Source organism: Callionymus lyra, chromosome 19 (assembly GCF_982586985.1).
Source record: "Callionymus lyra chromosome 19, fCalLyr1.hap1.1, whole genome shotgun sequence".
Lineage (NCBI taxonomy): Eukaryota > Metazoa > Chordata > Actinopteri > Syngnathiformes > Callionymidae > Callionymus > Callionymus lyra.
Window position 1 is genome coordinate 8,702,750 of NC_141836.1, and position 25,405 is coordinate 8,728,154.

The window sequence follows — 25,405 nt, forward strand, 5'->3', positions numbered from 1 at the left end:
TGTGATCTTTTTTTGAAATGTTTGTGTACTTTGTATGTATTTTGTACTTTGGAATCTGGGCCACTCTACAAAACCGTTATTTTTATTTTTAACAAATCACGACAAAAAATTAAAATAATGCAATAAATTAATTTAGTTCTAAAATGCATTTTTAGAATGAATAAGTTAAAAAGGAAATTGAGTTTGTTCTTTACAAACAGATGTATTGCCGGATGCATCATTTAATTAAAAAGACTTTCAACAGTTTTTTTACATTTACCAAAAAGCTAGTGCCACATGGTTTCATAGAATCATCCGTGGACTTTCATTTTTCTGTCCTGAACTATTGTGTGTCACTTAAAAGAACATTTGTGTTTGAAAAGAAGGATCATTTTGCTCCGCAGATCACATTTTGACCATAACAGTAAAGTTTCTCCAGCAGTTTGAGTGTCAACTTCCACAAATATGAATCCCTTTTCCATCGTAGCCATCAAATGGGTGTTTTGGAGCCGAAGTGCACGACGACCACATGTTGCAGCGACAAACTCCGAGCATCTGCGCCGCCATTAACTGAAGATCAACATTATTCTTCACGACTTCTGCTCTCTCCTAAAAATATTAAAATCACTTCCCTCCACGCACTGCTACTTCTCAGCAGCTAACCCTCTGGTCCACAATAACCCTTATCAGCCCAATTTCCATTCCCTCTTTCCTCACCCCCTTAACATGACGCCCTGTTTGTTGTTTAAATGGAAGGGAGAGAAAATTGGCCACTTTTGCTGCTCAGAAAACTCCCGCAGCTGCCGGTAATCGCTTGTATGTGTCATGTGTGTATGTGTGTGTTCGGATACCACAGTAGGGGTGTGTAGGGTGGGGGCGTGGAGAGAGGGGTCATGGCGTGCGGCGGAGAAAGCGCTATTAGGAGAAAATGATAGGCCTGTCCCTGAAACTCCATTACACACCAAACACTTAAAAGACTGGACTGGCTTTATTACAGGCCAACATGAATCATGCAGCACTCACTCACTCTCTGTCTCCCTCTCTCTTCCCTCTGTTCCCCATGCACTGCCTTCTGTTTAAACTGGAGACTCGCCAGAAGTGAGGGATAAAGGACGGGATGGAAGGAGGGAGGGAGCAGAGGGAAGCGAGAGGGCCTGCAGGGCTGAGCACTTCCTTCTTAACAAAATAAGTTGTTCATGAAGTGAAAGAAGGAAACCAAAATGAAAATCAAATGAATAAAAAAAAGACAAAAACTAATTGGTATCAATGTTTTCAAAAGAAAAATAGGAAATACTTCAAAGAAAAAAAGATAGTTGGTCTTTACACACCTTCAGGTCTGATTCGAGTCTTTTAATTTGAAGGAGATTGTGCTTAACTTCCTCTAGCTTCTGGGATCCTCGCTGGCAAACCTCAGCCATAAATCCCCATAACATTTTCAGTGTATTTGCATCAGATGGCATTATTTATCGAGTTAATAGAACTCTTTACAACCACTTAATGGACAGTAAATACATTTATTTAAATATGATACATATTCAGGACAACAATGTCCTTTTATATTAAAAATAATCGGTTGATATTCGACGTAACTGTTATCTTTAAAAAACATCCACATAGTAGTTAGTTGGTATTTCTCAACAGAATGACTGCAGTGTGTACTATTATAAGTATGCTAAGCAAGCAGATAAACCATTCAATTTTAACTTTCCGTCACTTTAAATGAACGTTTTCGTTCTTTTAGACAAACAAAGCTTATGTCCCCGCCGAAAATAAGAAATCCGTCTTTTTATCTCACAAATTTTCAAACATGTCTGCTTGAAACCTTGGGTCCTGCACGGGTTTGAATGATGTCATCTCCTGTAAATGATGTCACTTGTGTGTATAATATATGGGACTTTTTAGACATTTGGAACTTGTCTTTTTGTAAAGATGAGAAAAAGGGGAAGACTTTATGAAACGTACCAAACCGGTTTAAAGGATCTTCTGTGTACAACATGGATGTGCTGGTGATGCTGGAAATCAGCTTCTTTTCTAAGACTTTCTGCTCCGAACTTGATACGAGCTCCTCTTAGAGTTAATGGTTTTTCCAGGAAAGCGAGGCTGATACCATAGAAATCAGAGGTGTGAGTAGTGATTCGAAGAAAGGAAAGCGGTTGTTTTCTCATTTGTGCCTGGATGAATTACTTTTTTTTCAGCCAGTTGGCTTCAGTTGCAATTTCCCAGCTGGATAAAGATTGTGTTCAAACATTTAGATAGTATAGAGCTTTTGTGGCACCATTTCCCCCGTTCGGAGTTCAATGTTCTCTCTAAGCATTTCTTGGAATTCTTCTGGCCGATCCACGAAAATGACAAAATCCCGGAACCACTCCATTAAATATGTCAGTCTTTTAGCATATATCGTTGAAATAATAATACGTTTTTATGAAACAGTTTTCACTGTGTCGACATCTCTCCGAATGTTATTTCTTATATCTTTGTGAGCAGTTGACAATAATGCAAAACCACGCAGGAAATATGTATCTGATATTAGCTGTGTGTGCACCAGAGTGTGGAGCAGCATGTTTCTAGTAGGTCTGGACAGCAATCAAATCGAGGGCACAGCATGACACCGCTTCTCGATCTGTGTTATGACTGATACAATACCCATCAGCCCCGAGAGAGAGAGAGAGAGGGAGAGAGAGAGAGAGACAGACAGAGAGAGAGAGAGAGAGGGAGAGAGAGAGAGAGACAGACAGAGAGAGAGAGAGAGAGAGAGAGAGAGACACTTGTATGTGTTGCTGTGAGGATGAGTGTGGTCTCTGGAACACTCGTCTCCACATTACCACTGCCAAGGAGGTTATGTTTCTGACACTTTTAGCTTAAAAGTTGTGGCAGGATTCTCATGAGAATTTCAAGAGTTGGAGAGTTATTAATGTATTTTCTTAGGACTCCTGTAGGGATATGTGTATTTGGGGTGTTAGAAAATGTTGCTATATTGATATATAAATATTATTTTCTATGATTCTTTATTGTTTTTCAACAAATTTCTTTATTCATTTTTGTAAATCACATTTTACGTGTTAGCATATTTCTTTCATTTGTGGGTCCCTTGAGGCCCGCTAGATGGCAGCAATCATTATGTCCTCCGCAGCTGAGGACGAGAGGATACAGTCGACTCCAGCAGCTTTTACTTTCAAGCTGATGTTTGGACATTTTTTTGATTTAAAAACAAATGAAAGAAGTTACAACTTCGTCAAGAGTCATGTGGCTTGTAAATTCTGCAACACCAGAGTCAAGTACTCAACAAATATATCTCAATATATTGTATTGTTGTCCTCTGTATCGTGATACAAATCTTACGCCAGATTATTGCTCATAACCCTAATGTTTATTGTTACATTTTTAGCCAAAACTGGTCTTTTGAAGTTACTTTTGAATTGGTCTTAGATTTTTTTGTATGCAACTTGAACATGTTTCCACTGTTGTTTTAACATGAATATTTTATTAATTTAGTAATCTCCATAGACGTGAACAGGTTCACACTACTGCTGCTGCTGCAATGGACTCCAATAAGCCCAGCTCTGTTCAGAACTAGCAAAAAAACTCATCTTTATTAGTTATTTACTTACCGACATATTCAGCTTTTTCATGTCAGACGCTAGGATTCCTTAATGGAAGCTGAAAAACAGATTAAAAAGGTAGAATAGATCCAACAGATTGAATAAGTGACTTTGTAATCATGGTGGTCTAAGATGTAGGTTGTCCTGACCTTTTGCTACTATTATACTGCGTGTCTGTGAATAAAAACCTTTTTCGTGGCCAGTAATTTCCTGATGGCGTGTTGTCTTTACTTCAACTACAGCAGTGGAATGTGCTGCAGGTTTCAGTGGCAACATCTGGATGAAGAACACGTGTATCGTCGCTGCCTGGATCTGAGCATCCGGTGAGATTCGGTTGTTGCAACAGCCCCAAATGTTTCAGCAAACAGATCAATGATAAAAACATGAGTGAGCCTTCTTCACTTGGTTACTATGGCTACCATACATATATGCACCGGCTCTTGACACACACACTCATTTGGAGCTCAACCTCCTTCAGTAGCCCCTTCACTATCACAACATCACTCACAGCCGGCGCACTCTCAACCCCCTCCCCGACCAACATAATGACATTTGCATACAGATGTCTCACTTGTGCTGATAATGCACGTGCGTGCGCGTGTGTGTTTGTGTGCGTGCGTGCGTGTTTGCGTTATGACTTGAAGGCTGCGCGACCATGTGCGACGCCATGAAGGGAAAGACTCATTATGATCTTAATCGCCAACACTATCACAAGTGGAATAACTTTTTAGAAAACAACACACTCACTCCAACACTCTCTCTCGCTCCCTTCATACTTCACTTTAATCACAAGAACTATTTGCAGTATTTGCCTTCAAGTCATAACGCAAACCTGCACACAATGTTTTTTGCTAAACAACTGTGCAAGTGTGACAAAGGTTTACTACTTTCAGGTCATTGGTTTTTCAGAAAAAAACGGCAAAAAAGAGATGAATCAACTCTTGTGTTCTGATAAGAGCCTGTTAGCATAGCAACAGGTCCTCATAGTTTTTTCAAGTTTATTTCAGTGACGTTCAGTACTATGTTTCTAGTTTGTCTGATAGTAAACCGTATATCAAATTAACAAATTAACAATACAATAATAATAAATAGTATTCCCGATGATGACCGTTTTGAAGTTTTCCCAAAGAAAGGTTTTAAATGTTTCCTTATTAACTTCTATGTTTTTTTTATTGTGCTTCTCAAGTGCCTACTACTATAGGAACTAAGAAAAAAAAAAAATCAGTGAACTTTCATGTGACATGTGGCTGATGAAATGGTTTTAAAAACTGGTCAAGTGGTTAACTCCCTCTGCTTCAACAGTGTGGGTTTGATTCCCAAAAAAAAAGAAGGAAGTTATTTGATTCAATGCTGTGTATTTATAAAGTCAATAGCTCCTTGGGGGAGGTATGTGATGTAGCAGTGCTTTTTCTAGTACATTTTGCAGACATAGTTTGCAGCTATACACAACACGTTGACTATTATACAAGGTATGATCTATTAACTATTATCTCAGCTATTTAAGTGTTATTTAATGTTAGATGTAAGTTGATATTCAATTGTGTGGACGACTATGAATTCAAATAAAGCATGTTTCCATATTTAAGATCATTTTCCAAGTCATATTTTTCATTGTTTGTTCTCGGAGAATTTAGGTTAATGTCTCTACACTCGTGCAGCTTAGCAAGGTTTATTTTAGTTTGTCACAAATAGGAGCGAGCATGCGTATCGCACTCAGTGAAGAGGGGTCGGGGGTGTAAGAAAGAAGTGAGTGATGGGTGAATCGATGAAAGAGTGTGCTTTGGCAGACACAAATAGAATAAGGATTGAGTTGGACTCATCAGGGCCAAGAGTTCCCCCACCCCCACAGAACCCCCTCTTCTTTTTTTTTTAACTTCTCCTCGGTCTTGTCGCGTTTCTTCTGCAGCCCCCTGAAACAAGCCACCTACACTTTAGGACATCTGCTAAGCTGATTTTCTGGAGCTTAGCAGCACCACAGTGGTATCAAAGAGATTAGGTGAAACAACATCCAACTCTGTCTTTGTGTGTGTTTGAATGGAGCCGCACACTCGCCTCCAGTACACTCGTGTTTGCTGTGTGTGTGCGTGGGCGTCAGTATTATGTTTGGTGATACAGTGCCATAAAGTCACAGAGCTGCTGTAATGCTTTTGGATCTGGAGTGTGAGCGATTCTTAGCGTACGAGGATTGAGATGCATCATAAGAGGGCGGCCTCCGTCGGGGCTCTGGGTCTTTGATTTCGGGGCCAACCCCATTATAACTGGAGAAGAAGAAAAACATTTATAGATCATAGAACTTCAGAGGATGTTTAGCTTTTGAGGAAGTGAATGTTGCTATATTTACATATAACCGTCATCTCCATCTCTGCACTGGAAATAACTAACTTTAAGTGTTAATAGATATATTAACAAAGTGTGAACTTGGGACAAGATGTGACCCTCATGATCTCAGATTGATTTAACAAGTACTTTATTTATTTCTATTTTAAATTAGCCTTAAATTCCCTGGTTATCTAAAAAAAAAAAAGCTATGATCTACAGTAACCCGCTCTGAACTGAAAATACCCAAAGGAGATTTAAATACATATACAGTAGTTGGGTAAGAATGTTATTAAAATTGTTCATTAAAAACGTTTTCATGCTTTACTATTAAACTATTCTTTGGTTTGTCTTCTTTTTCCATTTTGATGGTGTTAAATATTTCCCCATGAATCACAACAAAATCACTCAATAATGAAAAAGGCCCTGATGTTTCTGCTTTTAAGACATAACTAACATATGTGTAAGTTTTTTTTTTTAATAAACTAACAATACAAGGTAAATGTAGCTTTTCTATTGTCTATTTCTATAAGTTCTCCTTCAGTTTGTGAGGCTTTTCTCTGTTCTTGAAAAATGTCTCTGAACCAGGTAACTCAATAATCTAAACTTGTTTTTACTTTCTCAACAGTCCAGAGACGTAAAACAAAAACAACTTTAAAAAATATCAAATTGAGTCCCTCGGACTCTGGTCAGGGCCACTCGTTCAGGCTCTTCCTCTTGTGGATTAATCTAAGTTCTGACAGTATTATTGAGTTTGCCCTCCACAGTGGACTTGCTCTTGTTTGTGGTTCTTTACATTTGCTTTATGAAGCGAAGTGACTGGATCTCACCACATTATGCATGCATGATGGCTGACGCTTAGTAACTATCCACACACGTAATTAAGTAGTGAAATGTAATAATGTCATTTATCCCTCTGGGTTTTAGGGTTTGAATAATTACTGCAGAGTCAGCCTGCTATGCATTATATGTGTGTGTGTCTGTGTGTGTGTGAGCACAAATGCAGTGGGTTTGAGGAATCAAAAGAGGGAGTTCACTTTTTTTTCATTTCTTCCCAACAGATTTCACTTTTTGTGATCACTAACTACAGAAAAAGAGGGAGGCGAGAGAAAAGGGGAGGGGGGTAGAAGAAAAGAGAGCAAGCCAAAGAGCACTGGGTGCTGTGTCAGTCTGATATTTTCCATAGTGACAGCTGGGCCCAAAAGCTCAGACCCTTTTCTTCTGGCGCACAAAGCCCATTAAGTATGCCACTCGCTCAATGGCCCCCGCAGCCTCCAAATTGCTCCAAGCTCCTCCCTAAAGTGTGGCAGCCTTTGTCATTGTAATCATGCCTTGTTTGTGAAGTGCTGCCCGTATTTACCGCTGCCGATGTGACCGGCTGCAGCTCAGGAGGCGGGGAGGAGAAAAAGGCCCAAGTCAGGGATAAGATGGGCGAGGGACGAGGGGAGGGCCTGAAAATGAAGAAATCAACAGTGGCAGGGACTTAAAGAATTTGACTCTGTGACTTTGCAGGGTGACATGGGGTCAGGCGGTCGACCTCAGCGGGGGGCCACAGAATGGGGGAGTCTGGAGGGTACAGAAGGAGGGGTGACCGGGTTCTCCCCTCAGACAGCGGCAGGCTCCGGGGCGTTGGAGTGCAGATTAAGAAAACCTCACTGTAAGTTTGAGAGTCTTTTCGTGAAGCCCAGATTTGCGTAATTGACAGGGAGGCTGACGGACAAGTGAGGTGATTCCTTTTGGCAAAGCTGACCCCATTTCATGTATCGCCCTTTTACCCCCCAATCCGGGCTCCCCCTGCCTTAGTTGGGGTAGCAAAGATCCAGGACAGTCGGAGGGGGTTCACCGAGTGGGTGAGGGGGGGCAGACTCAGTGGAGATGATGGTCATCCAAAGTGGCATTTAGGCCAAACTTTTTCTGTCTTTTGGCCTTTTGCTTTGTGTGTCGGTGTGTGTGTGTTAAAAAAAAAAGGCAGCGCTCCCTGAAAAGAGCGAGGAAGTGTAATCAGTGAGTAATGAAGGGCCAGAGGCTGTTTGTGTCTTTATCATGTTAAAAGTCAGCCGAGCAAAGCTGAATGTATTTTTACACCAAAGAGGGTCTTGGTAGCAAACATGCAAGCTTGGGTGGATCTTTAAATGGAACACAAAAGATGGATTTTTTCTACACTTGTGGGTGCCTGGCTGTGTCTAATGGGAGTTGACAGATATGGGTATGATCATGCCGCATGGATGTTACAGAGAAAGAGAGCAACGTTGGGGGTGTTAAGTCAGCGACGGGGAGAGTCAGAGCGAGGCGGGGGGCGGTGTGGAAAGAGGGGGGGGGGGTTACGAACCTGATTGTTATTATAGCAGTATGACCATGCCGTTTCCACTGTCCATCTGTGCACGTGGGTGTGAGAATCTGTGTCAAGGAGCTAACAAGGCAGTTGATGGATGATGGTCGGATGAAAAAAAGGGCGTCGAGAATTTGAAATAAAAAGCCCAATTGAAGATTACAGAACGTCAAAAGTCCTCATCACTGCTCACACTGTTACAAACGTGTGATCGATTTAAACGGCAGATCGACGCTGCCACAGAACACCTTTCTCGAGGTGCCAACAAAACAGGGAACTCCCATGATGCCATTCAAGACACCGCGCTATTTAGCGACTGCTGATCGGTTGGTACAATATTATATATAAATACCACACGGTGTGAGTCAAAAGTGACCGGATGCTGTGATTGTTTGGCTGGGCGGCAAAGCATCAGGAGAGCTGTCTCGTATGGAATGTTAAGTCTTCAAGTTCTAATAATTATAATAATAATAATAAGTTCTGACCATTTAAAACATTTTTGTATGTAATGTAATTTAACATCTACATAAGAAACAATTACTTTTTATGCAAAAAAAAATTGTTCATTAAAAACGTTTTCATGCTTTACTATTAAACTATTCTTTGGTTTGTCTTCTTTTTCCATTTTGATGGTGTTAAATATTTCGCCCTGAATCTCAACAAAAATACTCTGAATAATGAAAAAGGCCCTGATGTTTCTGCTTTTAAGACATTACTAACATATGTGTAAGTTTTTTTTTTTTTAATAAACTAACAATACAAGGTAAATGTAGCTTTTCAATTGTCTATTTCTATAAGTTTTCCTTTAGTTTGTGAGGCTTTTCTCTGTTCTTGAAAAATGCCTCTGAACCATAATAATATGTATGTATGTGTGTGTGTGTATATATACATTTAATATCTGCGAAGTTCTGACCATTTTAAACATTTTTGCAACAAAGTTTTACAATAACAACATTTATTATAACTTGGAGACTCAATATTTCATATGATGTGCAAACCCTCTCGACGACCCTCAAAGTAACAATACCCTGGACAGCTCCTTTAATGCTTTGCCGCCCAGCCAAACAATCACAGTGGACGATCGGTAATAATGCGATGTTAAAATTATAACGGTGATTATGTAGGAATATTTCCACCTACTAACTTAAGCTCACACATTTGTTTACCCAATACAAGATCAACTTTAAAAACAACTTTGTTAAAATGAATCCCATCCGTGTTGCACCTTCCTCGTCTGGTTTATTCAGAACAAAAACTTTGACTCAGTTTGGTTTGGGTTCCGGATGGGAATTAAATGAATATTCCTAAAAACTAAAAATCTGTATTTTTTTTTTTTCAAAGTATTGATTTGAAAAAGCAAAGAAAAGGATTCTGGATGCAGCAGGCCGTGACCCCCGCGTCTCCTCTCAGTGAGAAGTTGTGTCAATTGAAGACGCTGAATAATGCTGATGAAGGCGTAGGAGTGAACATTTAGAAGGACTTCTGAATAATGAAAATAAAAAATGGAGTGAAATCTCCATTAATTAGCTCACACGGGTCATTCTCTCAACAAGGTCTTGTTTCCTGCTCTCGAGTGTGTGTGAGAGAGAGTGTGTGAATGAGTGTGTGTGCGCGTGTATTTGTTTGAACTTTTTTTTTTGTCACCACTGTCTCCAGGACAGCTGGAGGCTATGTCAGAGTTCAGCTGCTTGTTCTTCACAGCATAGAATGAGAGGGTGAGAGAGAGGGAGGGCTGTTGTGTGTATGCATTCATTTCTGTGCGTTTGCATATGTCTGATTGTGCAGAATGTGTGTGTGTGTGTGTGTGTGTGCAGGGCCCTCTCAGTGTAGTGAAACAGAAGGGGGGGTGAACGGTGAAGTTAATAGGCTAATGAGAGCAGCGGACTCAGGGAGAATACAGGATCTGCCTGCCAGTGTCAGATAAAACACAGCAGCTCTCCTTAACAGCGACACCTTCTTTGTCCGAAAACACTCCAGACACACCGGAATGATGTGTACTGTATGTGAACTCTTGTTGCCTCGGAGATAAAGTTTGTCGTACCGACCATTACAACGTTATTTTGGGTGTACAAAAAGTGTAAACATATAGAGTTGTGTCGGTTTGTTTACTTAATTGAAACAAGTTGTGAATTATATTGAATAAAAATCGATTCAGTTCTGGTTACAAATGATTAGTTCTAGTTACAAAAAAAATGTTCTCATTCACTTGTATGGTCTCTCAGCGCTGCTGCACCCAGCTTTGTGCAGAACTGACAAATAACTGGAAAAACAGTCTAATCACGAAAATACATCAACTTTCATGTGACTATGATGTGAAAAAACTTTGGTGCAGCAGAGTGCTTTTCTAGTTATCATTTTGTATTTATAATACGCAATAAAATGACAAATATATCATCATTATCATTAGATGTGCTCGATACGGCATACGCTCTATAAATATAAATTACTTACATACTTACTATCTAATAAAATAAAATGGTTAAAATAAGAAAATACATATATTAAATGTATTATAATATTAAAAATGTAGATAATACTTTTTTTTAAAGTTGATGGAATATGATTCACTCACTTAATGAACAAAATATTGCAACATTGACTTGTTCTTAACTAATACAATTCTAGCAGGATACTAGAATCACTCGTGGGAAGGGGGCAGGGTTGTGTATTATTAAAAGTCTTGAATAATTTCACGATATTGAATAGCTTAGTTCTGGCTATCCTGGGTCATCGGTTCCTCGAACCAATGCCAGCTGTTGACGAGAAATGGGGGACGCCTTCCATAAGTTGCCTGTTCATGGTACTGCAAAGATAAAGTTTCTCACACCAAACAAACTCGTATTTTGTATACAAGTCATGGGTAAATATGTGGAACTGTGAGAAAAAGTAATTGAACATTTATTCTTACATGATTCACATGTAAGTTTTTAAAACATCTCCCGCTGGTAGAAATTTAACTACTACAGTTTACATAAGTTAAACTTTGTTTTTTTTGGTCCCAAAAAGTTTTTAATTTAATTAACTTGCCTAACGAAAATTATACATTTATTCATGATCTATACAATATTCATCAGACTAAAGTTTATTTATTAATACAGATGATTAAAAATAAAGTGAAACCGTGGATTGTGCATAAAGGGAAGTTTCTCCCCCCACCTCGTCTTGAAGGAATAGGGGGGTGCGGGGTAACAGGAGCGAGCAATGGGAGAGCTCATTATCTGGCAGACCATCTGCTATTGGGAGGGAGGAACTGTCTGTCTGTCCCAGACACACACTCACTGAATAGGCCTGGACGTCCAGTGTGAGTTCTCCCCTAAGTTAGCAATATCATCAGTGCATCTGGTACGTTTTGTGAAAGACACAATAATCTATAGACAAAATGTTTTAGTTCTGCTGTTAGAAAAAAAATGAACTAGGAGTTATTCCAGGCACGTTTCCTTAATGTCCTCTTTATTAATGTTTATTGTCTGATCATTATCATAAGACTGGCAGCAGGAGTGTGATGTCCATCTGTGCACAAATATGTTGATGTATGTTCCTCGAACAACACAAGATCTCCTTGTCAAGGCAGCTTTATTATATTTTATATGGCTTACACAACTATAAGTTGATGTAAATGTTTAATATACAGGGAATGATTATTAGATTTATAGGTGTCGATTGCACAGCGCACTTTATATGTTATCTGGTACAATTCGAATGAAGTTTACTATAGAGTGTGTGAGAGAGTGAGTGTGAGAAGTTGTCAGCAGCAGCAGATGCTCTTTGTGCCACTTATTCCATTGTTATTGAAAGCTGAGTCGCTGGGCGCTGTGATTGGCCGCGGCACGAGAGCGCCTGCGCTGCCATTGGTTCGTGCTCGACGTCAATCACGGCCCGTCTCCCGCCCCTCGCTCTCTTCCCTCCCACTGCCGACAAGTTGGATTAAAGTTTCCGCAAGTTTGCGGGCAGAAGTAAAGTTAGCGGCCGAACTGAGGGGTCGCTGCGAGGAGACAGACAGGATGGCCGCGAAGATGAAGCTGTGTCGCACTTTTCTAGGTTCGTATTCTGCGTTTATCAACTTTTATTATCGGTTTAAAAACTTTGTTTCTGCATCGGTATCTTTAACGACTGAGAGAGTGACTTCTCTGGAGCGAGCGGTTTAAGAAATATTTCCAAACTTTTCGCCTTTTAGTTGTAGATAAACTACATTTATTTAAAAGTGTACCTTATATAAGATGAAGAGAGACGTGGCTAAGTTTAGTAACAGTCCGTTTTTTTCCCAACGTTGGGAGATGAAACTAAACTTGTGTGCGGAAGCAAACAAAGGACAGTTGGTCCCCGAGGGGACTGTGTGGCCCCGGGACTTTGGGGACAATGCCAAGCTGTGGGCTTATTAAAACTTTTTTTGTTGTCTAAGTCTGTCTGCTTGTTCCATCTGTCGAGGGACTACAGGGGCCTCCCCCGGTCCCCACCTCAGCGCCCAGTCAGCTGCTGCTGCATCTAATATTTATATTAGTGCTGCGATCTGAGGGCCTCTGCACCATCTGCAGCTGTAGACTTAAGGACCAAGTTTTTCACCTTCTACGACAATCATTCGTGGACTCATTCAATATTCAAGACTTTTAAATCAAATTCATCCATTCAGGAGTCGCCTACGCTCTGATTAAAAAATACTTTTCTTACAAAGAAACATGTTTAAAGTGATATGATGTATTTAATTTGGGATTAATTCATAGTTTTTTGGAACGTTTTTTAATAAAAATCAAATTTTATTTATACTACAGTCACGATTCACTTTTAAATACTAGTTGTTGTTGTTTTTTAAACAATACAAATATGACCTTACTTTTCATATTTTAGTTCAATAATGTGTAACCAATGGTTTGATTTAGACTTAATTCAAATGTTTATGTTCATTTGTATAAACTCTAAACTTATCCAGGCATTAAATAAACACCTTTTTTCAAGTTATTAATAGCTTTGATTTATATCTCGTTTTTCCTCCTTCTCTTTAAACAATTTTAAATCATGACACTTCTACCTAACTTCTTAAAAGCAGTGTTTTTATAAACTTTTGTAAACTTTGTGTAAAAAAAAAAAAACTTAAACTGAAAACTTTTCTTAGCACAATTTTCAGAAACATAACACGAACATTCATCAGGAGAGCAAAATCAAAAAAAGTTTTTAACTTTAATATTAGTGTTTGTTACGAGACAAAGACTCGACCAATGTAAGTAAGTAAGTAAGTAAGTCATTTTTATTTATATAGGGCTTTTGTCCGGCAAGGGGTCCATTTGTGGCCCTTTGGTCAGATTTGATAGCTCCCAGTCTCTGTCATTTGATGTTTTGTATTACACTTAATAAACATTAGTGCTATTTTACAAGATTCGATCGATCTATCGGGTGAAAATCCCACAACGTTGTGGTTTAAAGTGGCATGTCCAATTTTGTGATTGACAAATACACTTTCTTTTAAAAAACTCATTTATTTTTAAACTTACACAGCATTTTCTTACATCCTGAGTCAATATCTTCTTGAGAGTTGACCCTCCGTGCAGAAAAGTTCTGGTGTCCTGTGAGCTGTCCCAGGTTCTGATCTCTCACTCTCGCTGCTCTCGAGAGCTGTCCAGAGTTCTGAAAGCTCGTTCGCGGAGTCGCCTCCAGGCCAATGGCGTCTCCTTTTTTAATCAGTTTTCCTTCCAACTCTTCTTTTGTTTATTGCTCTGTCAACTGTTGTGCGACTCTTCTCGCGCGTCCACAGTCCTGAAATCAGACTGATGTGGCGTCTTTTCGCACGGCCGGTGATTGATTTCAGCCCCAATGCATAACAATGGGATTGCACAAAAAGAGCCTGCTGCAAAGAGATAAGAATTTAATAGAATTTCTGAAAGCTGAAGGTTGGGCTTTTTGAATATTCCCCGTGTGCGCGGCGTGGAGACAGCAGATAAAGAATGGCATTTGTGGCGACTATTCTCAAATGGCTTGTAATGAATGGTTGTCATTCCCACTAATGGTTTCAAAAAAAAAAAACAACAACCAGGGTTGGGCAACATTTTGGGAGTGAGTCCAAGTTGCACTCTTCACACTCAAGACGCTGACAGCCATCACTCCTTCCATCTCACGCAATTATTCTCTTCTTTCTTTTGATAATGGGATTGATAAAGCCAGCCCACGTTTCCTCGCCTCCCCGGGGGCATCTAGACATACATGCTTATATATATTTAAAAGAAAAGGCGCCGCATCTATATGCCATTAACCCCTCCCCCAGTTCTCTGCTCTTCCCATAAATGATCAGTCAGTGTGTCAGAGCAACTCTGCGCACAACTACTACATCAATTCCTGCAAGAGGGAAAAATGTCTCCTGAATGAATTATTGGACGCTACCACTTTGTCGGATGTGTAGGGGGGGGGGGCTGGTGACATTCTCCTCCTGACTTCGAAGATTTTCCTGGATACGGGAGTGAGTACTATTAGACCTGATCAATGGTTTTGATCCAACTTCTATGAGTCCATGTATCGTCGGGATGAAAGGAGATAAAGAGATTGTAGTAAGTTGATTTGATAAAGAAGAAGGGGGGGAGAAAGTCAGAGGAGAGAGAGAGAGAGCGAGAGAGGTGGTGGTGTGTAGTAAAGGAGTGAAGGTGGGGGGTTGTGTGTGTGAGGGGCGTGTGTGGGTCGGTGAAGGGTTGGGGTTGGTGGTGGTGGTGGGGTAGGGGGGGTGGGATCTCAAGCCCTACCCATCTGATGCTGGAGGTTTACTACGGCTGCCGTGATGTCATGGCAAAGGGCGGAGGGAGGGAGTAGCTCAGGGGGAGGAGAGGGGCTGGAAGGGGGGCGCTACAATGGCTCATGAGGGAAAGGTAAGTCAATATTACGTGTTTTTTTTTTCCTCCTCTTTCTCGCTGACAAAGGCAAATGAAGCCATGTTTTTGCTTACAAACAAGTGAAGATCTTTAACGATCCGCAGCCGGAGCTCAGAGAGTCCAGGGCCCGCATCTCTGTGAGCGCCCGCAGCTGGAACACACCCCCCCGGGCTCGACTCAACGCTCGCGTACGGATATTTATTCCTCTTTTTTTTTTATCCGACTTTAACTTGTGCGGCTCTCGGAGGACAGCGTCGATAAACCTGGTCTTTTTTAAAACGGAACTAACGACAACTCAGGTACGCTTTATTATTGACTGATAATATTGTTATTAATGACATTATCTTTATTTTGATTTTTTTTTTCATTTTAACGCGAGCGCTCGAGCTGATCCATTGTAAAATACTTTGACGCCTCGAATGTGAACTTTGATCTCACTTTGTTTTGCTTCATCTTTTTTTTTTCCTGAGATTATTTGACGCTTTTTAATCGTCGATTATTCACATTTTTTTCCCCGGCGACCCTCCAGAGAGCAGGTGATCCACGTGAAGCACCGGTTTGATGCGGTCATGTTGAGACGCGTGTTTACGCTCCTCCGTGTCACTCCGTGCGCGCGGGATAGTTCACCCGCGTGCGTGTGCGCGTCTTATTAATCCGACGCTTCTTTTTTTTTTTAATGAAGTGAGAGTCTTTGGTCCCTTTATTCGCCTCAGTGTGTTTTTTTTTTCTTCATCGGTGGATATGTGTCCGCCTGTGCGTGAAAGTGTGCGCGGACGCACGGACAGATGGATGGATGGCAGGATGGAGAGAGAGAGAGAGGGAGGGAGGGAGGGAGGGGTTGGCCATTTGATCCTCTGCAGCAGAAAACAGAGATGCTCTTCAAATGTCAGCCTCTTTTGCGCAGATAAATAAAGCAAAGAAAGTCATGAGGCACAGGGAGCCGTGGACATCCAATGAAACATATTTGCTTTCCCCCCCTTTTACTAGCCCGGGTCCGAATTGAAAAAAGAGCGTGTTTGTGAATGTTTTCTTCACTCCGTCCTCTTCCTCGCTTTGCTTACATGGACACTTAATGTGGCGTGTATGCGCCTCAAAGCACCTGCGTCCTAAGATGGAGGAGAGAGATGAGGCATGATCACACATGCGCTCTTATGTCACTCCTCTTTTTAACTTACAAACGCATGGGCTCGCTTTTTCTCCAGCTGATGGTCAGAAAAACGTTTTGATGTATTTTTTCAAAACATAGGAGGAGGAGTTTTTGAAAAAGATAGTATCTTATTTGGTGACTTTTTTATTTATTTAAAAAAACAAGTTACTCCAGTAGGAGTCTAAATAAATGAAAGACGTTGTGTTATCAGTTTTATCTTGACCTTTAAAGTATATACTTTATTGAGTATTGTTTTGATTGTTTAAGCGCTTTGTGACCCTGGTCTGGAAAAGCGCTATACAAATAAAAATTACTTACTTACTTACTGACATTGATAATGCAACCGGTATTATTACACATACTTGCTTGTATTTTAACTACTGTTAAAGTAGTTTACATTTTCGTGCAGAGATTACACCCATTAATTAATATTTTCTGCCCTAATGGTTGCATTGGTTGGTTGATTGATTTTTGATAATGTATGCAGTGATGGATATAACCTTTAAACAAGCCAAAAGAAAAAAAGTGTTTTAAAATGATGCAGATATGTCAATATGGGAACAGGGGGGTGTGACAAAGTATAGTTGTGCCATGCCTTTTAAAAAAAACATACTAAAAACTTTATTAAATTAAATGTCTTTTTATTGAAATATAAATCATTAAGAGAAGATTTAGTCCTCGGACAAATATAATACATTCATCTTAAGACGTTTTTATTTGTTCAGGCTTTTCCTTGATTTTCTGGAACTCCTGTTGTGTTATCAGTTTTATCTTGACCTTTAAAGTATATACTTTATTGAGTGTTGTTTTGATTGTTTAAGCGCTTTGTGACCCTGGTCTGGAAAAGTGCTATATAAATAAAAATTACTTACTTACTTACATTGAAAATTGACCTCTTAATGGTTCAAAATAAACAAACTTTTATCTTAACATTTCTATGTACATCAGTTTTTGTTGTTCAAGAGGGCCACATACATCTCATTTAAGGGCTGTGTATGGCCCCTGAGCCATACTTTTTTCTGGTCTTCAATATCATTTTCTACTTACAAGATATGTTCAAGGTTTTTTTAAAGCTTGTTTTTTAGTTGTGCTTGGTATGTTTTGATGGTGATGACAAACAGTGGCAGCATAGATATCTGATTTCACCTGCTTAATGTGATGCTGTGTTTATGTTAAATAAAACCTACAGTATCACTTTTGCTGATTGACTTTCAGATGCAAAAAGAGAAGTCTTTTGTTTTTTGCTTGTCGGGAGCGTTGAGAAATGCAGCTGCGTGGTGAATTTGATCTGATATTTGACAGTTTGATGGAAGATTTAAAAGTGCTGATCCAACTATTGTTTTCATCTGCCTACTTTGTGATTTTAACCCGGTTTCAGTGGATTAGAGAATTAGGTTATTGGTGCCTTATGCTGTCAGTGGGAACTATAGAGGCATATGTGGCTCTGAAGTTTCTTCTGTGTGCGTGAGAGCCAGTGTGTGATGGCAAAGCTGCGAAAGGCTTGAATAGCCGGTGGTGAGGACAGCAGGTGCCGGAGGAGGGAAGCGTAATAAACATGTTGGACGAGCAGCTGGGGCTAAACTGTGCCCTCGTCATTCAAAGCCCATCAGAAATCCAAGGAATACATGCAAAGGTCAGGGGCGGCGGAGCTTTTCAATAGAGGCGAGGCGTTACACGTGACAAGGCTGGAAGTAATGAATTTCATGCTTAACGAGTGTGTTTTAATGAAAAAGTTGTGTTTCACGTCGAGGTGTGGAGCTTGTCTGAGAAGTGACGCTGAGGTCAGTGTGGCCTTCAAGAAGCAACCGGGAGAAGGAGGGGAGAAAAAAAAAAAAAGCCCTGGTTTCCATGGTTTCCCCTCCCACACCCCCGCCCATTACAGCCCAATCCCATATCTGCCAAGAACACACACACGTCCCCTTTAATTCTGCGCTCCACTCACAGATATTTCCTCGCATATCTAATCATCACAAATCCAATTTTGGCATCTTCAGATAATCTGGTTACCTTTTTTTTCCCTCCACATGCACAGTGACCCAGAAATCAGCCGTGATATGAAACTGTCCCACAACTTTTCCCCGGCCGCGGGCTCGCTGTAATCACACTAAGTTCTTTGTAAATCCTGCTTTACAGGGGCGGACGTGTATACTCGGCTGCATCCGCACTAATACTGTTACACTCTTCAACCTGCTGTTTAATCTAACTATGGATTTAGGTCCATTGTCCTACTAAGCCACTGGACTAGAATTATACCAGCTGAAAATTTGGTCTCTAGTATTTTTTCTCTCTCTGAGTTTCCACTTTTTTTTTTTTAGTAGAAGCTTGGTTCGGGATCATTAAAGAGTCTCCCTGTGGTCCAACATTTATCTTAGTTCTCATCCAGTGTTTTTGTTAAAGTGTCTCTTTCTAGTGTGAATGAGCAGAGCCTAATCGTCTGGGAGCAGCTTAAGTTTGTGGATCCAGTTCATCTGGTGACTTTGTCGTCACTCCTGTTGGATATTTGTTGTCATGTTCGGTTCCTCCATCACAAAATGTTTTTTAGGGACTGAAAGAAGAGCGGCAGAGACACATGTCCCAGGGCAGTGTGCTAGAGAAAAGGGGTTTTATATTCGGGCTTCCAAAACCGTCAAAAGAGGATGGATGCTCACTTTGAATGCACTCAAAAGAAGGGAGTGAATGTGTGTGTGTGGCTGAGACATAGATAGAGATGCAGACAAACATTTTTGCTGTTGTAATCACTTCTCAGCTCAGTGAGCGAAAGTTGATAAACAAGCGTTTTGCAGAGTGCTGGATGGGCTTTAACAGATCGGGGGGTGAGGGCAGGAGGAGGGTGGGGGGGGGGTTGATGTGAGTGCTGGGTGGAGATGCTCTGGGACCCCTCGAACAAGCTGTTTTGTGGATGTTTCTGTCTTTGAAGGCTACAGCTCTTTTGCAGGAAATCGTTGTATTCTTGGAATCGCTAAACGCTTCTGCAGCTTCGGGTTACTTTTTCCATCAAAGGCAATGACACGAGCGCGTCAGATATTTTCTCTCGTCTGTTTGATGTGCGGCTCACACAGAGGGAAACTTATTTTAAAAGTAGAAACAAATCTTCTTAGTGAATTTAAAGCTTTATTTAACCGTCAGTAGATTACAGTGTATTTTAGTGAAGACACACGATTGATCTGGTTCTTTTAAGACAGAGATTATAAGAAAATATGAGGTTTTATAGAAAATATAAACATTTATTTAGAATTAAATCACATTTTTTCAGCGTCTAGTTACCGGTTTATTATCAGCTAGTCTAGAAAATCTTATTGACGTATTAAAACATATATTTCAATTGATAATTTGAAATGTTCTGTCGAGGGGAAAGTGTGTCCATCGTAGATGTTCCATCTCACTGAGCATTATGGAAGTGCATCAATAGACATGTGTTGTTGTCCATCTCCTTGAACCTCAGCTGACAAAAAAAAAACAACCCTTGGTTGTGTTTTACACCTCGACTGTCACCACGACTACGCTAAGATTTAGCGTTTCTCTCCAGCTATTATGTTGATGAAAAAAAGAAGAGGGGAAAAAAAGGAGGCTTGATTTATGGATGCTTCATTATTTACTGACCGTTCCCCCTCCAGCCCGGCTCCCCTGCTTGCATGTACCACCTGAAAAGCTTGATAAAAATGCACAAATTTGATTGATTCTAATAGCAGACTGACAGGGATCCCAGCTGGGGCACTTAACCATGCCTGTGTGTTCACTGTTCCTCTAGTTAATAAAGGAGTGTGTGCAGCATGCTTGAGTGCCCTGACCTTCCCTTTAAAGTAGTACCCCCACTGTCCTGTTCCCTTCTGTACCCCCCCCCAACCCCCCCAACTCAACTAAAACCTCCGCCTGTCCATTTCCGCTGATGTTGATGATTTAATATGACAACTCTGGAGACTTTCTGTGGATTTTTTTTAACACTTTTTTTTTTCTCTTTCGCTTTCTAGAAAATGAGTTTCGGGGAGAGCTGGTGAACCAGCGGTGGACACGAGGCGAGAGGACCAGCAGTCGCTGTCAGGCCTCCCAGAGACTGCAGAGCCGTCGACCAATCATGGTGAGTGACAAGCCCCCCCCACCCCACCCCTTTTTAAACTTGTTTCTGCTTCCTGAGCATTTCCCCCAATTCCTAACTCAGCGGGTAAATAAGAAAAAAAAAAAAGGGGGTAGGGTGGGGTGGAGGAGGGGTTATGAATCAAACGGCGCCCCAAATCTCCCCGAGGCCCGGCCCATCCACGGCCCAGAACCTTCTCAGCTTAGTTTAGTCAGCGCACTCAACTCAGCGCTTTTTTCTCAGCACTCGGCTCACTTGGCAGGATTTTTTTTATTGAAACACAATAACAAAAGAAATGCAGAAAAAGATGTCCTTCAACTGCTCTTACTTTGGTCTCCCATGATATCCCTCCTTATCGGCGTAGAAGAAAGACAATCTTCACTTCTAACCCTCCTCGAGCCTGGCCCCGTCCTCACTTCAAACTTCTCTCCCATCTCAAGGTTACTCCTTCCACTCTTCCAATATCTGCTCTTTCTCCTCCGCCACTGCTGAGGCGCTCAACAAAGAGAGTGATGGACGGAGGGGGGGGTGACAGGGATGAAGGGTTGAGGTCCAGGAGGGGGGCGGGAGGGGGGGTGCACAGGGTTGTTTCCCCCCTGGGTCCAGTAAAAGTAGTTCTGCTTCCCCCCTGATGGCTCTGGTTCATCTGAAGAGATGACTTTTATTGATTTGGTTTGATTTCTGCTGCCAAGGGGGCTGAGGAGAGCAGGAGTCCATCATCTGAGCGCCCCCCTCTGTCGGGCTGCTGTTACCTGTCACAGCAGAACCGTGGCGGTTTACACTTCCATTTTCTTTTAAAGATATTAAGATCATTTAAGTTACAATTTCCCCTCTGAAAATATTGTCTCGCCTCAGGCATGAATCCCAATAATATTATCTTTGGATCCTTCAAGGGGTTGAGTGATGAAAATGAAGAAAATGTGAATTTATTATTATTTATTTGAGTTATACTTACGAGGAAATGTTCGCCTTAAGATGTGGGACCGGCATAAATCATGATTAGTATATGTAAGAAATTGTCTTTTTCTATTTTTTAACCATGTTCTTATTGAAAATGATATTATAATTTACAATTCCGACACATTTTAGATTCTTTAAAATACATTTTCTTTCCATTTTAGAGAACATTTGAGTGAAATAGGCAACGGAAATTGGGGTAACAGTCTTTTTTTTTTAATGCATATCAAGTATGAGAACCAACAAGGCACCCCCTCTCCTTCATTCTCAACATGCTCTGCCCTGCGTTAATTATTAAAATGAAATCGCGGCTCCGACGTGGAGGCTCCAGCACCACGGTCAGCCGGACGAGGGAGCTGCGATCGGCTAATTGGCAGCCGATAACCGCGGGTCGTGTTTCGGCGATGTCGGTTTCATTCCACCACCAGCTCCTCATCTACTCTTGTAAACCTGAAAATGAATAAAAGAGTCATTTATGCATGCCAGGGGACGAGGGCTGACCTTCTCTCAGAAGTCATCCCCCCTAGCTAGCCATTTACATGGAGCCGTCAGAACGGCCGAGGCGAAGCAGCGGCGGTCGTCCTGCGTCGACCAGTGCGCGGAGAAGGACATCATTGATAATGTGAGCACAGCCTGTAGGGGACCGACTTCCCTCCATCACCCTCCTCTTCCTCCTCTTGTACCTACAGAAGCTACCCGCCCGCTCGCCGCTATTGACCAGATATCCGGGCGTCTCTGTGAAGAGTCTCGTTAGAAGACAGCGCAGATAAAAGAACAAGTTTTTTGAAGGTGCAATAAAAGCGTCTCTTTGAAAGAGATTATGAAAATCAGGTGCCAGGATGCATCTGGATTCACTCACTGTGACTCTGTGTTCATGCACATTTAATGAGTTGGAATAGAGAAAAAAGGAGAACTCAGATGTGCTTACCTATTTAAATGTGGTAACTATGGTTACACAAACATGAAAGCAATAGGGTCCCTTTTCAGGCCAGGTTCTGATTCATCCGCTCACTGTCAGGAGACGGAGCAGAGTGAAAAGTAATGAGATAGTAAAGCAAAGAGGTGGAGTGTTTTCCTACTACGCCGCTTCGTTCTCTTCAATCCACAACTCATATTCCTACACGTTATCTACAGAAGATAGGTTTGAAAAAAAAAAGGTGTTTTTGCATCTCAAAGTGGCGATACTACAAAGTGTTGATCGCATTAACGACTACATCTTGAGACACGACTTCATCAGAGGCTAAAGGAGCGACTGATGAGTGAATGTTAGCGATGGCCGTCCTGATCTGCTGAGACATGTCATCAGCCCTTCATATGTGTGGACATCGATGACGCGGTCTCAAGGACTAACAGCTGAGCTCAGGGGTGTCTAACTCAATCATACGAGGGACCGAAAATCTTTTGGAAAAGAGCGGACAGGCTGAAACAAAATGTATATTTACAAAACTGTCTGTAACAGGAAGTACAAGTGGGATCTTCTCTTCTCATTCTTGGAGGCTTAATCTTTATAGGTCAACATATTAACATGAACATTAATCTTTGATGTTGAGCCAACCATCAGACCGGGCCACATAAAATGACTTGGCGAGCCATATTTGGCCCCGGGTCTTTGGTTTACACATGTGATCTACAGTAATCACCATGCATAGCAACTGTTCTCAGCTGCGTGTCTTAGAGGTTTCTCTGAGCAGCTCAACGAGAATTTAAAGTGAGTGTGGAACGTCTTAACGACAACTTTCTTAGCACGATGTTCCTCAGCTACGTTTTCTGATCTTTCTTCCGGTACTACTATGAAGAAATATTTGAAAAGCATTTATTTATCTGAATCAGGAAGGGGTTTTTATGAAGTAAGAGTGCAGTGTTGGAAAGACCAACAGGGTGCTCACGACTACCGCAGCAGCTAAAACCACCTGGACACTGACTTGTCGACTGGCAGAAAAAAAACTGAATAGTAAAAGTGTCGAATTCACTTCAACACGAACAAAGCCGCTGTTTGTGGCACAACTTGGACGACGATTTCTCCGCTCACGAGTGGAAGGGGAACTTGAGTGCTGGGACGAGACAGCGGAGGCTGCTGAAGAAGGAAGGGAGGGGCCTCCTCTTGCACCTGTACCTCCGGGCAGACACTTAGAGCCTAATAAAAGCCCTAAACAACAGCATCTTCCTCTCATCCCTCCATTCAGGCCTGGTCTATTAGCAGGAAAGGGGCTTTGCCAAATACAGGGGGGGTGGGGGGGACAAGGACCCCGTGTTCGAGTCCTGCTGCAGCAGTGCCAACTTGACTATAGAGGCAACAAAGAAGTTGAGTGCCTGGGTGAGGAGGGCGGGGGGTGGGTGGGCGACTAAAGACGGGCTTAAGAGAGGGTTTGGAACGGAGAATAAAAGAGACTTGCGATGAAGAAAGTTCAGTTTTCAAAGTTAATGTCTCCATTGTGGCTGAAAAGCATCGATAGCTTATGAGAGTGAAGGGGTGTGGTCGCCTGCGCGAGCCCGTCTGTGTGTGTGTGCGATGATGGCGAGGCCAGGGTTAACACCTGCTCCTTTGTGGCCTTAAAAGCAGGACGGCGGCGGCGGCGGCACAAAGTGACACACGCATGCACACACGCAACGTTAAAAGGCTTATTATTGTGGCTTTTTTAAATGCCCTGTGTTTTAGGTTTTTTTTATATCGCACTTATGATCGTAGTTATGACTTTCATTCACGGGCGCTTACGGAGGCCGTGGCCCCAGATTGGTCGCCGCCTGTTGCCTCGGCGCAGCATACAATCACGCGCACCACTCAGATGCAGGAAATTACAGGGGGCGCAATGGGAGGTGTGTTAGGAGGAGGGAAGTTGAGGCTTTGTAAGCCGCTCCTCTCACTCATGGTTTAATTTAGCACATAAATCTATGTTCGCGTCTGCTGCCCAGGGTTGGGTTTTATTTAGGATTTATTGATTCCGGTTTCCTCTCATTGATTCTGGTTTTAACACTCTTGTTAAGGAGGCAAAATCCGTCTCATGCCACTATTACAGAAAGTTCTTAACTGAAAACACCATAAAAAAGAATATATTATAATCATTTAGTTCAACAAGATACCATACGTCAAATGTTTCTTATCAGAAAGCATACATAATTGACCATTTTCTTCTGTGTAGATAACATTTAAATCTATGTTCAACTAAATATGGTCACTAGATTTAAATACTTCTCCTTTAATGACAACACAAATGTTTATTCAGGCTTCTCAGGAACCTTAACAGGAAGTGGAACAGTTGGACACTATCTTGTGTCAGGTGTGCGTCACCTGTGTGTTGAAAAGGTACAAAATAAATCTCATATTTTGTCTTTCTTCCTCAGATGAGTGTCGAGAGTGACGACAAGCGAACTCGCACTCGGTCCAAGGGAATCAGAGGTGAGTGTTTTCTTCATCTTTATCATGTAGTCAAACACTCTTGTTCCTTAATGGTGAACTCATTTTAAGATAATCGCTGCGTATAATCAAGATTATCTTAACACATGGACACCATGACTGGCGTTAGCAAAAGCACCATCACACCCTGGCTGAGGATAAAACATCTCAAATGAATGCAATTCGGAAAGAGTGAAGTTTTCTGAGCAATGTTTTCGAGCGAGACAGTTGCAGGGATTGCTGCACAGGAAGACATCCAGTCACTCCAAACGAATGATGAAAGAGTGAGAAACACAGGGCGAGCGCTCGCACACAACGTCAAAGTGTGTGTGTGTGTGTGTGTGTGCGTTGACTCTCCGTGTGTCTCGTGTGATTAATGCTATAAAACCGATCCAGGAATTTCAGGATCATATTGTTGTCTCACTTACTTTAAATAGTGCATATCTCCGAACCCCCTGATTGCTCCGGTTACGATCGATGTGTGTCTGAGTTAGCTTTTCCATTGCAAGATGACCCTGAACGCATCGCGCATTAACTTTTCATTTAGTTTTCCCATCATACTATTTAAGCGACATCACACAAAACATTTTTTTTTGCTGAAGTCGGCAGTCTCACTCTTGTAAACCATTCAAAACATTTCAGGCTGATTTAGTTTTCGTGTTTGTTGTTCATACAATAAGTGTGTGTGAGAATGTTTACACAGCTCTGATGTGTGTGTGTGTGTGTGTGTGCGCTGCTGAGTGTGTAGGTGTTTTTCCCTCCTGATCTTG

General features: G+C 41.4%; 1 protein-coding gene across 7 annotated transcripts in view; it reads left to right on the plus strand.

Annotated features, from left to right (window-relative positions):
• myt1b (myelin transcription factor 1b) overlaps nucleotides 1-25,405 on the plus strand; it is an 87,793-nt gene that overhangs the window by 38,620 nt on the left and 23,768 nt on the right. For 4 of the 7 annotated variants that reach the window (XM_087781625.1, XM_087781627.1, XM_087781629.1 and 1 more), the window contains exons 2-3: nucleotides 20,184-20,290; nucleotides 24,584-24,638. In XM_087781625.1, coding sequence (XP_087637751.1) covers nucleotides 20,184-20,290; nucleotides 24,584-24,638 — 162 coding nt within the window. Of the gene's footprint in view, nucleotides 1-12,179; nucleotides 12,262-14,906; nucleotides 15,368-20,183; nucleotides 20,291-24,583; nucleotides 24,639-25,405 lie in introns of those variants that run through there. The other 3 variants (XM_087781626.1, XM_087781631.1, XM_087781630.1) reach the window with 3 other exon arrangements.